The following is a 13,991-nucleotide window of genomic DNA, read 5'->3' as shown; positions in this document are numbered from 1 at the left end:
TGCACACCTGGGCAGAAACTCTGATCCATTCATGTGCACAAACGTCTGAGAGGCAGAGGAAACTGACAAGGCAGATGGTGCATTTGTGAATAAAATGAAATTAGTACACATATATGAAAGCCTGACTCACACATTTAGTCTCACTTTTAACTGCACGTTACTTCAGAGCCGGTTTAACAGTCAAACCTGCAGTCTTATTCGCGTGTGTGGGATTAGGCAAGCACCTTTTAACTGTAAAATATATGAAATCCCAAATCAAATTCCGCTCAGTATTTCATCAGCACCATCTCGCTATCACATTTCCCACTCCTGGAGCACCGGAGAGCAAGTCAGCCTGTATGCTGCCTCACTCACACCTGTGGTTAGCTGAGCAGTTGCAGTTGTGCGACGCGGCAGGTGGATTTAGGAAGGTTTTGCCGCACTTTACCTATCAACTGTGAACACAGGCCGACTCCATTTAACTTCACACGGGCTAAAATAATGACTTTCAGTGTTAGAAATTCAAGACAAGAAAGTGCATGAAATAACTGCAGATCAAAGTCTCGGTAGCTTTAATCTCCTAATTCTGTGCATGTATAACTAGTCAGATTAGTTGTGGTTCAGTTTTTGTGTTTAAAATTGTGTCTGTAAACACAATCTGTGTCGTGCAGCGCACAGAGTGCACTGAAAACTCTGCGACGCACTCTGTTCCTCTTCCAGTCACCACACCCCGTAGATGCACATGTGGATTGTCTAAATCTGCAGCTTCAACATCTTCTTTTCTTTGATCCCTTTTCCTTCAGCCTACTAATTGGCTGTCCCTTCTTAACCCGCTTTTATTGGATGTCACTTCCTGTTAGATAAAAGTTTTTCCTCTCCACGGTCGCTGAGTGATTAGTCACAGAGCATCAGAGAATCAGATTCTCTCTAACATTGTAGGATTTTTACCTTATAATATAAAGCACCTCAAGATGGTTGTCAGTTGGTGCTGTATAAATAAACCTGGAAATACTGCTTGCAAAGCTGCATGAGGGACGCGGGCACTACACGCGAGTATAAATGGACTGGAAGAGCCATTGATCAGCAGGCTTATTTCAGTTCATTAGTATTCACCAGGTGCTTTGCCTTGACCATTTATGGCATCAAGAAGGCAGAACATTAGGCTGGTCCACATGAGCACATTTCCAGGTGGATTGCGGTTTATAAAGGGAACACTGCATGCAGGTGTGCATGAGCACACGTTTCAGAAATGTGATTATTCCTTTTTGGAGCACGCCATTTTCAGCTTTTGTGCACATGTCCACTTTTAGTATGCTTCCAATGCACTGTTTCATAAATGAGGCTCCAGACAGATAAAACAAATTCACCTAAGCCAAGTTTTGGCAGGGTTGAGAGGAAAACAGACATAATTTCCCTGAGTGCTTGAGTATGTCCCCTTTGTATTGAGCTGCTAATCTAATTACATGTTCAAATATGCAGGACATTGGTCCCCTTGCTCATAAATAAATAAACAGGTAGATAGGCAGTAGCTCGAAATCAATTAACATCGTTTGCACTCAACCAGACAAATCAGAGATAAAGAGACCGCTAGTGTCAAGTGTGTCAGTGACCCCTGCTGTGCATGATGCAATAAAATATTCATTTAAGTGAAAATATTTGTTGAAAGCGGTTTAAGCGCAAAGAGAAACTGCCATTATGCTAATGTGCTAAACATTAAAAACAAAATACTGCTTGAATTACTTTGGTGGGTAGCCTCTAATCTTTAATCATGAGAGGGATTCCAACAAGAGTCAGAGCAGTGGCTTTGTTTTTTCAGCTTTTGTCAACTGATGATCTCTTGAAACTGCACTTCAGAGCTCCGCTGCCTTTCGTGAGACGCCGGCAAAAGAGGACGGAGAATTAAATAAATCATTACGTGCTGTCCGATCCTTTTATTCCATTACATTGTTGTCCATTTTCTTTACTTCATATCCTGCCGCTGTCTCTTGCCGTGCTCATCCTTCAGTCACTTTTCCGCTTCTCCTCCTCTGATCCTGTTCAATTTAATTTCCCAGCTCTTTTCATTAAACATCGTGTCATCCACTTCCCCTCTGCTCGTCCTGCCAGCTCTCACCTGTACGCGCTGTGTGACAACTGGCTTTAATGTGATTTTTTAAAATCATCAAATGATTTAGGCTTGAATTGAAATGTACCTCCCCTCCCCTGTTACCACTCTTCCAGACACATTAAATTTCTAACCGTTACCTTCACCGCGCCCCTTTGTCTGTTCACCTCACTGCAAACCTGTTTACCTTGTCCTCGATACAAGCACATGGCCTGGAAGCTCCCCTGCTGGGCTCTAATTGGTGATCGAGATGTGCGCGGGAAGGAGACGGGAGCAGCGTTTGGCCCATTTCTATTCCCTCATCACATTCACAGGGCCACAGTCACATCTGCGTAACCATGGTGATGCTGATAAGGTGACTCATGACTATTCATCAATGGCGCCACCTGATTGGACAGCCCCCGAGAGCCTTGCAAAACGTATTCATCAGCGCAGCCTGTGTCCCTGCTCTACCTCAATATGCCCCTCAGGATGATGAGGAAGCATCTCTGCTTCTGTTTGTTTTTAACACCCGCTTCTTGTCTTCACCTCACCTCCCACCTCTCCCCTCTAATTACCTGTCCTCTCTTCACGTCCCACCTATACGTCTCCCAACGGTCTCTCTCTCGTCTCTAACCCAGTGGTCTGCTCTCTTCGCTCTGTCTCAGTTGATGAAGACATCAATCACGTGCACATGTGACATGAACTCTTGCTCATCTCGCCGTGTCCCTTGCTTCTACTTAGAAATCTTGCACGTATCTCACACAGGTTATTTAATCACCACAATAACGTTGGAGTAGTTTCTGACTAATAACAAAGGGAGAAAAAAAATTATTTAATCATATTTCCCCTGGACATGTTTTTGTTTTTAGTAAAGCGCAGTTTTAAAGCCCCACAAGAGACACCAAATGTGACTCATCAGCCAGTTTTTGTCCCATTAGTAGTGTTATTTTATTCCATTTCAAAGGTCATTTGCTCTTGTCATTATCAGTTTTTCCAGGAACCCTTTTAAATAATGTGCTTTCCTTGATTCAATACAATATTATGAATCAGTTTGAGCGATCTATCTTGCAGGCAGCTGTTCCTTTGGATGTTGTTAACATGATGACCTTTGACCTTAGATCTCCCAAAAGGAGATGCAGGGAGCTCATCAGAGCTCACTGACCTTCAAGTGAAGTAAAGCTTGCAGTTTGCAGACTAAAATCCACAGTTTAGTGCAGAAAGCTGTATTTACATGCATTCGCAGCCCACATCATGTCGTTGGAACTGTAAGGTAGATAATAATACACACCAAGACAGATTGGAAATGTGTGGGAACCTATAAGCGCCAGGCTGTAATAGCCATTTTGACATTTCTATCTAATCTTTCACTATGATTCACACAGAAATGAAAACCATGTGGCAGATTTACAACAGGAATGAAAGTATCATTTTTTTACTCAGCTGAAATCTGTCATTTATATTTTGGCTAATAATCCCACTACAGTGTTTTGTGAAGAGAAATTTTCCGTTTTTATTTTCCTCTCTGATGTTTCAAAGAGCCAAGACGTGGCCCAACATTTGAAGCTCAACCCAAGTTCAAGTGTATGACTGGATATATAGCATCAGTAGTTTTTCTTTCTTATTTTCAAACACAGCAATAAGAGAACAAATTCAGAGAAACATCTTCAGACTGATTCAAAAAATGAATAGAAAATAGAAATAGAAAATAATTTGTTACTAAAACAAGTGTCACAGGTCTCTGTGATTTTTAAGGATGAGCCAGTTTATCAACTATATGATTGCATGTTTCATTAATACATATGCAGGTAATCCTGCTACTGTTTGCTGCTATGCAATACTATCTACCCTCTTATTTCTCCTGCTATATGGGATCTCTGATCTCTGACCTCTCTTGTTTTTCAGGATTACCAGAAAGCTGCCAGTTAAAAATCCAGATGGACAGCGGTCAGTGATGGGCAGCTTGCACATAGCTCAGGGAACATTATGTGAGAGCACAGACATATTCTGTTTAGGTGGTAGTGTAGCTGTCGTGGGGGATGCGTGATGAAGGAGGTATGCACTGAAATAAAAATTCCAGTTTTGAAATGTGTGGAGTTTGTGCTGTAAAGTATAAATACTTCAGGATGTCTAAATAAGAAATGAAGTCATTCATGCTGTCTGAGCATACATGACAGCCAATAAGGATTTAATGTATGCTCAAAGAGCATACAGCTATGAGTTAGCTTCGCTGGCTGTATGTAAAAGATGGGCCTAGCTTTTCCGTCTGAAAAGCAAAAAAAAAATCATAAAAGCTGCAGTCTCTGTAATGGCCAGCAGAGGGCGACTCCTGTGGTTGCAAAGAGAGGTCAGATTGTATGAAAGCCTATTGGAAAATGACCTTGCAGCTCATTTGTCCACTTGATGACCTCGGTAAACATTAGGTATGAATAGATTTGCTTATGTCTTATTTGCTGGTTTCTCTTAATGAATACAAATGATGTGTGCATATATAGTATTGTGCAAAAGTCTTGAGCCACCCATCATTTGCAAACGGGCAAACATAAATGGAAATGCAGCATAAAAGACAAAAGCAGAGTTTGTATCATTCTAAAAAGCAATATCTGGTATGACCACCTTTTTTCTTTATCACAGGCAAGCTTTCTAGGGATTTCTTTAAGTAGTCTTCAGGAATAGTTTTGTAGGCTTCATGATGGGGATTCAAAGCTCTTCTTTGGATGTTGGCTTCCTTTTGTTCCATTCTCTGTCAAGATGATCCCCGCTTCAATAATGTTGAGGTCTGAGCTCTGGGGAAGCCAATCATGACTGATAGTGTTGCACTGTGTGTTTTTTACTGCATTGGTAATGTGTTCGGGATCACTGTCATGATGCAAAATGATGGTATTTAATGATGGTTTAAAATCTCACTCTATAGTTCATGTTCATGATGCCATTAATTTTGACAACAACACTGGCTGAAACACAGTCCCAACTCATGTCCAAGATGATGGCTGTAGACACTTAATACTGCACCTCTCTCCAGAGCTCGTCTGCACAACACTGACAGTGATTTGAACCAAAATTCCAACTTTGGATTCGTCATTTCCTAAAATCTGTTGCCACTGATTTTCTGTTCAGTGCTTGTGTCATTTGGCATACATCACCTCCCTATTTCTCCCTATTCTCCATATTTAGGAATGGCTTCTTCACAGCACCCTTCCACTGAGACCATTTCTGATGAGGCTTCAGTGACTGGTCAGGTCTTCGCTGGATCTTTTCACAGCATGACTTTCAGATACTGTACATCTGCTGTAGATAACTTTATAGGTCGGCATCTTTTGTGTTGTTAGGTGCCTTTTTATGATTCATAGGTTGGTAAATGGCTTAACAAAAAAAAAGATCACATTACCCTGAAAATGGTCTGGTTCAAGGAGTGGACTGAAAAAAAAGCAAATGTGAAAAAGCATCTGATGTCCAAAGACAATCTTTGGATGACCTTTACCAAGCCTGGAGAACTATTGCTCAAGACCACTAATATGTTTTATATCCAGTCTGCCGTAAGCTTGTTAGTTGTGTTGTATTTGTAGTGCAAAACTAATCAGTTGATTATCAGTTAGTTGACCGAGGGAAAAATAATTGGCAAATATTCAGAAAACTGGTTTGAAACCATTTTAAGGAACAATTTGCAAACAGAATCTAAATTAATATTCTCTTGTGAAAATTTGCTTTCTCATGCTAAGTGAGAGAATCTCACAGTGTGTCTTTGCTTTGTAATGGATAACGAGAAATGTCACATCAGGTCAGGCTCTTGAAAAGTTTTTTTTTTTTTACATTCAATGAACCAACCAATTACTCTGGAATGAAAATAATCATCGAGGAAAATTAAAATTAAATTAGTCACTGATGATGATGACTGCATGACTAATTAAACCCTAAAAACATGATTGCCGAGGTGAAAAACATTTGTCAGTCAACAGCACAGCTTCTTACGTATAACAGTCCCAGTAACCCAAGCTCTTTATCATCATCTAAAAGAAACCACTGGGCTTTAATCACAGAGTGATGAACAAAAAGATTTAATTTGTGTAGGAAAAACATTGACTCTGCCATTTATAAAGCTAATGTTAACATACATGAAGGCAAAGGTGTACATATGGAGATCTTTGAGGCTGGACTACATTTTATATGAGGTTCATTTAAAAGAAATCATGCTCATATTGCAGGTTTATAGCAAACATTGAAATGCCATTTTCGTCTGGGCATGCAAGGGAATTTGTGTTTTATTAACACATTATGAAGACTAAGATGTTTTCAAAAATAAAAAATAAAATGCACTATCTTCCTAACCCTTACAAAAAGAGACCTCTTATTTTTTTTAAATCACAAGTTTGTTTGTTTTTCACTAGATTTCACAGACCAACCCTATAAAATGTACATATTTAGTACATTTAATTTGAGGTATGTCTTCCTCTCAATGTGAGCCAAGCAGTTACCCATTTGAGCATGGACTCTACACATGTCCAGATGTGTTGTTGAATTGCTCTCTGTTCCTGAACGAGTGTGACTGTGCAATGGTAGTAGCTGCCTCGGATAAACATGTTGACCCACTATGTTCTAGGCATGCTCAGAACATAGTGGACATATCAGGACTAAATGCTGGCTAAAGAAGTCTCTGATTATGCTTCTCATCCAGCAAGGATCTGGCAGTGTGTGGGCGTGCAGTGTCCTGCTGAAACAGCTGCAGGGCAGTGTGCTGCTGTGAGAATAGCAAAAGTACAGGCTCGAGCACCTTGATACCTCTGTCCAGTCAGATCTGCACCAAGAACAAGCAGAGTTGGTGCTCGCATGGATGCAAACCTGCAGCAACAACTCCGACACATATACCAACATTCAAAATCCCAATAGCCCAGCCTTGGTCAACTTTAGCGATGGCTAGGCTGTGCATACACTGTGGCAGTGAAATTAAACAAATTCTGTGGTGTACAAGTGCACAAATTACAAATCCCTCCATTAACCAAAAACGACTTCCTGAACACGTTTGGCTTTTCAAAGAAATAAGAATTATAGACCAAGAAATGGATTTAAAACAAAGATTAAAAATGTATTTCAAGACACTGAACTTGTACAACAGAATCTTTTTGGCTTATGAAGAGAGAAAACAGAGAATACTGAGATGTAAATGCATGTAAAAAGGAAAAAAATCAATAAAGCTGCAAAAATTGCAAAGCTGGTGTTCACTCACGCTGTCTCGCTGGCTGTCGTCCCCAGACCGGTCATCCTTTTGCATGGTGCGGGCCACCTCTGGCAGGGCTCAGTCAGTCAGAGTTAATCAAAAAGTGGGCTAACAAAACAAAAAGAAATAAAAAAAGATATAAGTATTATTTGTACCCATTTCACACATTTGTATTAACCTAATGTCATTATCAAACTGGTGATGTAAAGTGGTATAAAAAAATCCAAAGTTCTGCTTGTTCTTTGTGAAGATTAAACCAAATGGAAAAAAACAGATAAATATTTAAAGAATTTATACGCTGAGTGTGGAGTTTCTAAAATGTACTACTTATTATTTTCAGGTAAGAAAGCAGTAATTTGACAGGCTGAGGCTCTTCCACCTCCTGGCAGCTTTGTGGTTTCAGAATATGAAAGCTTTGATCTCCCAGACAACATGCACATGTGTATACATGTGCATGTATGTGTGCGTGCGTGGTAAATGGGGAACATAATGCCCCGAGTGTGTTGGTAAGAAAGGAGGCATGCTGGGATCCACTGGCCTAATAGGATGCATTAGAGTGTAAAATGTAAAGGTCAGTGAATTATCAGCCAGAGTTGCACAACCCTTTTCTGCTTACCTGGCCTAATAACCCAGAGCCTACACCTGTCTCATTCTCTCTCTTCTTCACTTTCTTTCTCTCTCTGCCACACACACACACACACACACACACACACACACACACACACACACACACACACACACACACACACACAGATAGGACCAACTGTGTTTAAATGGATGTCCAGAACCATTCCCAGAGCCTAAAGTGTTTTGACACATGCACAAAATCCGGTGTAGCTTCAAAGAAATGAATAATCTAATTGGTATGGTCTGTTTGCTGCATAGATAAATAGTCTATTTGAGTGTTAGCATTCTTGTCATCTCTTGTTTTTATGCACCTGCGAGAAGCATCAAGAAAGTAATCAGACAATTCAGAATTCCTCATTTCACTCTCTCCTGCGGTTCTGCCTATATTTCTGTCAAGGCTAGTGCGAATCCATATGTGGATTTCTCCAACAGCAACTTCTTCCGTCTGTGTTCCGCATGAGTGGTACCCAGCCAAGCAATGAATTTTTATCAGCCATATAAAGCAACCTATATACCTTCACATCACTTCTTATTTACTATATAATCCTTTGTTTCCATGGCCCACGAGCCCAGGTACAACAGCAACTCCATTCTGTCCCTGCCTGCCTGACAGGACTCAGCAGAAACACTGGATGTACTCTAAGTGAGAGATCAGCCAAAAAGGTCAGACATTATCCTTCTGTCTGGTCTGTCAGACCAGGTGCATGTCCACTAAAAACATGTGGAGTGACAGGATGGTCAATTAATCACCACAGACAGAAAAACTGAAGGGCTGGACAGACTTTATTGATTAGTCTCTGAAGAGAAGAGAAGAGAAGAGAAGAGAAGAGAAGAGAAGAGAAGAGAAGAGAAGAGAAGAGAAGAGAAGAGAAAGTATTGCTTTTTATGTTAGTCCAAATCTTAGTACTCATCATCATCATGAACATAGGGTAAACATGCTCTTCACTAAGCATGCACAGGCACCTAAAATTTACACACAATGATAATACTCAGACATTTTCACAGACAAGTTGCATTCAAACAATGTAACAAACACACAACAATGTAATGTAAGGCACACAAGGCAGATTATAGTGCATGCAGAGCACAACACAACCTCAGGGCAAACCACAGCCTTGACCTATGCCGAACGCTCATGATCAACTATTTGTTCATTTGTTAACTGTTATGAACCCATACACTTCCCCACATTTACTACAGGTCATGCATTTCAACTGTTTTGCTTCAGTGTTTTCTGATTTAGCTTTAGTTTTAAAGTGCCATGAATGAATAAACAACAAAGATGCAAATAAATATTTGTTTGAATCTCTTATTTTACTTTTCCTCTACAGTCACCTCTTTCGTGACAATGCAAGGGCCTGTGATTATGCTGTCTGCATGTTCTACCAGTGCCCGTCTGGAAAACCCTGTCAATTATTTTGAATTTGGTTATGTTGCAGTTTGGCAACACTATGCAGCTATTTATCAGTCAGTGCAGCTCAATGCTACCAGACTGACAATGCTGGAAAAACTCTGACAGACAAATTGGTAAAAACATTCTGTAAAGTTTCATAATTGTAACCTGAAGAGTCGAGATACCATCATCTGACAAAACCCATCCACAGACAGACATATAAATACCTGCCAAAGAGCTCAAAATGGCCTTTGAGGTAGTCACCGCAACAGCAGGTTTCTCCAGGACCAGATTTTCCCATTATTGCACAAACACACACCAGCTGTGTTATTTTTGTGCTTACACACCATAAAAAAATACTTCATATAACAAATGTAAAAGAGTGTGTGGCAAGAATGTAAAGTGGGCCTGCATTTAAAAATGGAGATAGCAACAGTGACATCATCCATTGGTTTATGGAGATTGAGTGGAGAAACTTGTTTGGGGTTTTGTTTGTTTGTTTTTTAATGGATTTTAATGGAGTCATTGCCAGCTAGCTTGCTTAGCTAAATGCATCTGCAGAGTCACAGCAACAGAGGCTTAGAAATCGGTCTTGCAACCACCAGTTGTGAGGGGAAAATGTGTATTCGCTGACAGGTTGTGAGTGGCTACAGTGCCAGTCATACAGGGCTTCGGGCTGGTCATCAACACCCTGGTCATTAACTACCTATGGTAAAACATGTACTCCTCACCCCGCCCCCAAAAACCTCCTTGTGACTGCTTTGATAGTTAGTATATTGCTGTAATCACAGTTTGAATGGAAGTGACAGACGTGTCTACAAACATTGTTTTGTTACAGTGAAAAGTCCAAAACGACGTGGACATGAGGAAGGTGTGCCTTCAAAGTAAAGGTTTTGACTCAACAAGTTTCAAAAGACTCAACTTTTACTTTGAAGTCACGTTTTCAAGTATTACTGCCACTCGTCTAATAGTTAGCAAGTGTTTGCAGACAAATATAAAATATACTGGGAACCACCAGTGCCCCCCCTCAGACACACCTATGCTATCAATTTCAAAATCCCACTTTGCTTTGTTCTTGAGTTATTTCATTCATAACATTTTCAGAAAACTTGACCTCTTACCTTGACCTTGAGGTCAAGGACGCTGAGATTTGAACTTGTCAGAGACTTTTGAGAGAATTTTTTACAGTGAGAGAATTTTTTGCAGTGGTAAGAAAATACAAGAAACTGTAGCCATCTGCTAGCAACCAAAGGAATTAGTAGGAGGATTTGGGTGCAGGGCGTAGTTTGCAACCAATTTCACCCAGTGACAACCAGTAACATCCCAGGAACCACCTCCAAGCAGTTGGGCAATACACAACTCCCTAGCAAGCAGTGGCTGCATCATGTTCAATACAGTCGACAGCTCTTGAGCAACGTGTGCATGAAATATGTACACTAGAATTATGTTCATACAAGGGAATTCTGGACTTCTTGGAAGGGGCTTTAATGTTGAAATAGATAGCTACAAGATTAGTTGAGGTGAATTTGGGATTTTTAACTTGGATTTCTGTAGAGCTTTCTCACAAGGTTAAGCCCACCTTGCTGCTGAAGTTGTATAAACACGAGAGGTTGTATCATGTGCAATATGGACATTGTGCAGCGCTCATGAGTCAGCCAATCCATCCATCCAGTAATCATAAAAAAATATGTGCACAAATACATGACATCTGTACATCTTTCAAAGTATTTATTTTGTCATGACAACACACACACGCACACAGAAGTTGAAAACAGCCACACTGTTTTGGCTTTTAAGGGGAAGAAGCTCTTAAGGAGAATGAAGCAGACTTCTCTTCCCTCGCCATCTCTCGAAGTCTCTCTGGTCCTGGCCGGGAGCCCAAATCTGATGATTCCTCAAAATAATCAGAAGAATTTCAGCCTTGAAAGCACTGGGCTAATTTAACAAAAACGGAATCAACAGGAGACATGGCTCAGCTACAAATACACAGAGAGAGAAATAGAAGGATAAACGGCATCGCACTCTACATCTCAGCCAGCCAGTGCCGTAGCTCCGCAAACGCACATAACGCACACTGCGTAGGGCACCAAATGGCCGGTAGGGCACCAAAAAAATCAGGGTCGTAAAAAAAAAAAAGTAAACCATATTAATACTATAAATATCATATGCATTAATATGGTTAAACAATACAAAAGCAACATAAAACAATTTTCCCGAGAAAAGGGGTGAATCTGCTTTGTGCCCTGTCTCCAGTCTCCTCCTGGTGCCCCCCCACTCCCAGTGGTCTGTTCTATAATTGGTAAACACCTGTTTGAACATGGCCTCGAAACGGCAACAGGAGTCGGGAGCGGAGAAAAGAAAGAAGAAGAGGAAGCGTGATGAAACTCAGGCGTCGCTTGCCGGTAAGGCAATGTTTAAATAATAATAATAAAAAAAGTTCATTATTGTAGCCCTTGCTTGCACGCTCATGTCCGTCAACTCTGTGATAGCTCCTGTTAGCAGTGTTCATACTGTGTTAACAAATGTTGCAAATGATTGATGTTGGGTAGTTTGTTTACGTTGTGGATATGAATATAGAATGGACTACTAAAAGCAACTCATCATGGTCACTCAATTGACGGTTTTCAGATAACGTTAGCAATCGTGACTCACGATTGCTAACGTTATCGTGATTCGTGAGACTAGCATTTCCCTCCTCAGGTTGCTAGCTGGCTAACGTCATGCATGCTACTGATTAACCTTAACTTTGGGATAGGTCAGTGATGCAGTCAAGTATTATTATCAGATTAGACAAGATTACTTTGTATGTTGCTGCATTTCAGGATATCTATAAAGACGCATATCTTATTTATGCCATTGACGTCTGAACACATAAATAGTTCTCGTCTTTCTTTAGGTTCATAGATCAAGGGCGACATCTGTTGGTGAAACTGTAATATGAAACCTATATCTTCCAGTAATATAGATTTCCTACTTGCGCATTTATATCAAATTATGTACAGCATGTTTATATTGCCATTTGCCATTATGAAAATCTATACATGTAAAATATAGTTAGTAATTTTTAAATGTACCAGTGACTTACTTAATTTATTAGTCTTATAATGCATTCTTTCGTAGGCCTACTGTAGATTCAAAATTGTATTTCTGTAAAATCCCTGAATATTTTCTCTTGTATGCAGGGTCAATGCTTAAATATGTTCAAGGAGGATCTCAAGGACAGGATGAACCATCCAGTAGTAGTGCCATCCCTGGACATCAACCACCAGCCATTGTAGACCCTGCAACAATCCCTAGCCAAGAAGAACAAGAACCATCAACCACCAGTTCAGGTACAGTTCCATACACAAGTACCACTGAGAGTCCTGTCACTGAGAGACTATCAGAAAGTGACACTGTGGAGACATGTGTGCCCCCTTCAACCGATCCTGCTCTTTGGCCAGCTCACATTGTAGATGCTGATCGTGTTGAAATTGTGCGGAGAGGTCCTTTTAATGTCAGCTCTGATTTAAATTTTCCAAAGGGGCCTGATGGAAGAGCATTTCACACTAGCCTTAAGTTCAAAATTCTTCCCAATGGAGAAAAGGTTCACCGGAGCTGGTTAGTGTACTCACCGCAGAACAATGCTGTGTTCTGCTTTGCATGTAAGCTTTTCAGTGTGAAGGATATAAAGCTGAGTACAGAGGGCTTCAGTGACTGGTCGAACATCAACATCCGTTTGAGGGGTCATGAGTGTAGCCAAGACCACATACAGTGCATGCTTAAGTGGAGAGAACTGGACACACGGCTAAAGAAAAGCATGGCAATAGATCAACAGGAGTTGACCTTACTAGAGGCAGAAAGGAAAAAGTGGCGAGAGATTCTCAAACGATTACTCTCAATAACTCTCTCACTGGCTTCCAGAAATTTGTCTTTTAGGGGCTCTTCTGACTGTCTTTATGAGCCGGACAATGGCAACTTCTTGAAGGAAGTAGAGCTTATGGCAACATATGACCTTGTAATGGCAAATCACTTGGCCAACATAAAAGATGAAGGTTCCCACACACATTACCTCAGCCCTGAGACACAGAACGAACTAATTCAGATTATCTCTTCAGAAACATTCCGCGCCATTGTGAAGCAAATCCAGTTGGCAAAATACTTCTCCATCATTCTTGACTGTACTCCAGATGTGAGTCACACTGAACAAATGTCAGTCATAGTACGCATTGTTTGTTTCCAAGCACAACCAGATATTAAAGAATACTTTCTTGGCTATATAAATGTGGAGCAAACAACTGGCCTTAACCTGTCCAATGTTGTCCTTGACAAGTTGAAGGAGCTTGGCATTCCATTTGAAAACTGTCGAGGACAGGCCTATGACAATGGGGCCAACATGAAGGGGAAGAAGCAAGGTGTTCAGGCCAGACTGCTACAATTAAACCCGAGAGCATTGTTTGTGCCTTGTGGAGCTCACACGATGAATCTGGTCATAGCTGATGCTGCCAAGTCCTCTCCAGATGCAACTGGCTACTTTGGGTATTTGCAGAAGTTGTTCAATTTCTTTTCCAGTGCCACCCAGCGATGGGCCATTTTAACAAAACATGTGAAATTGACACTTAAATCTTGGAGTGACGTTAGATGGGAAAGCAGGCTTCAAAGTGTAACTGCTGTCCGGAGTCAGACAAAAGAAGTGAGGGATGCTCTCCTGGAGGCCA

General features: G+C 40.8%; 1 protein-coding gene across 3 annotated transcripts in view; it reads right to left on the bottom strand.

Moving 5' to 3' along the window:
• Nucleotides 1-13,991, bottom strand: part of pde4d (phosphodiesterase 4D, cAMP-specific) — a 316,846-nt gene that overhangs the window by 177,280 nt on the left and 125,575 nt on the right. For 2 of the 3 annotated variants that reach the window (XM_082555161.1, XM_082555162.1), the window contains exon 2: nucleotides 7,284-7,382. The exons of the other annotated variant lie outside the window; for it this stretch is intronic. In XM_082555161.1, the coding sequence (XP_082411287.1) occupies nucleotides 7,284-7,328 (45 nt within the window). In that variant the 5' untranslated portion in view covers nucleotides 7,329-7,382. The remainder of the gene's footprint in view (nucleotides 1-7,283; nucleotides 7,383-13,991) is intronic. 3 annotated transcript variants of the gene reach the window in all.

This window comes from Aulonocara stuartgranti, assembly GCF_965226115.1.
Source record: "Aulonocara stuartgranti genome assembly, chromosome: 12".
Lineage (NCBI taxonomy): Eukaryota > Metazoa > Chordata > Actinopteri > Cichliformes > Cichlidae > Aulonocara > Aulonocara stuartgranti.
This window is presented reverse-complemented; position numbering and strand designations above follow the sequence as displayed.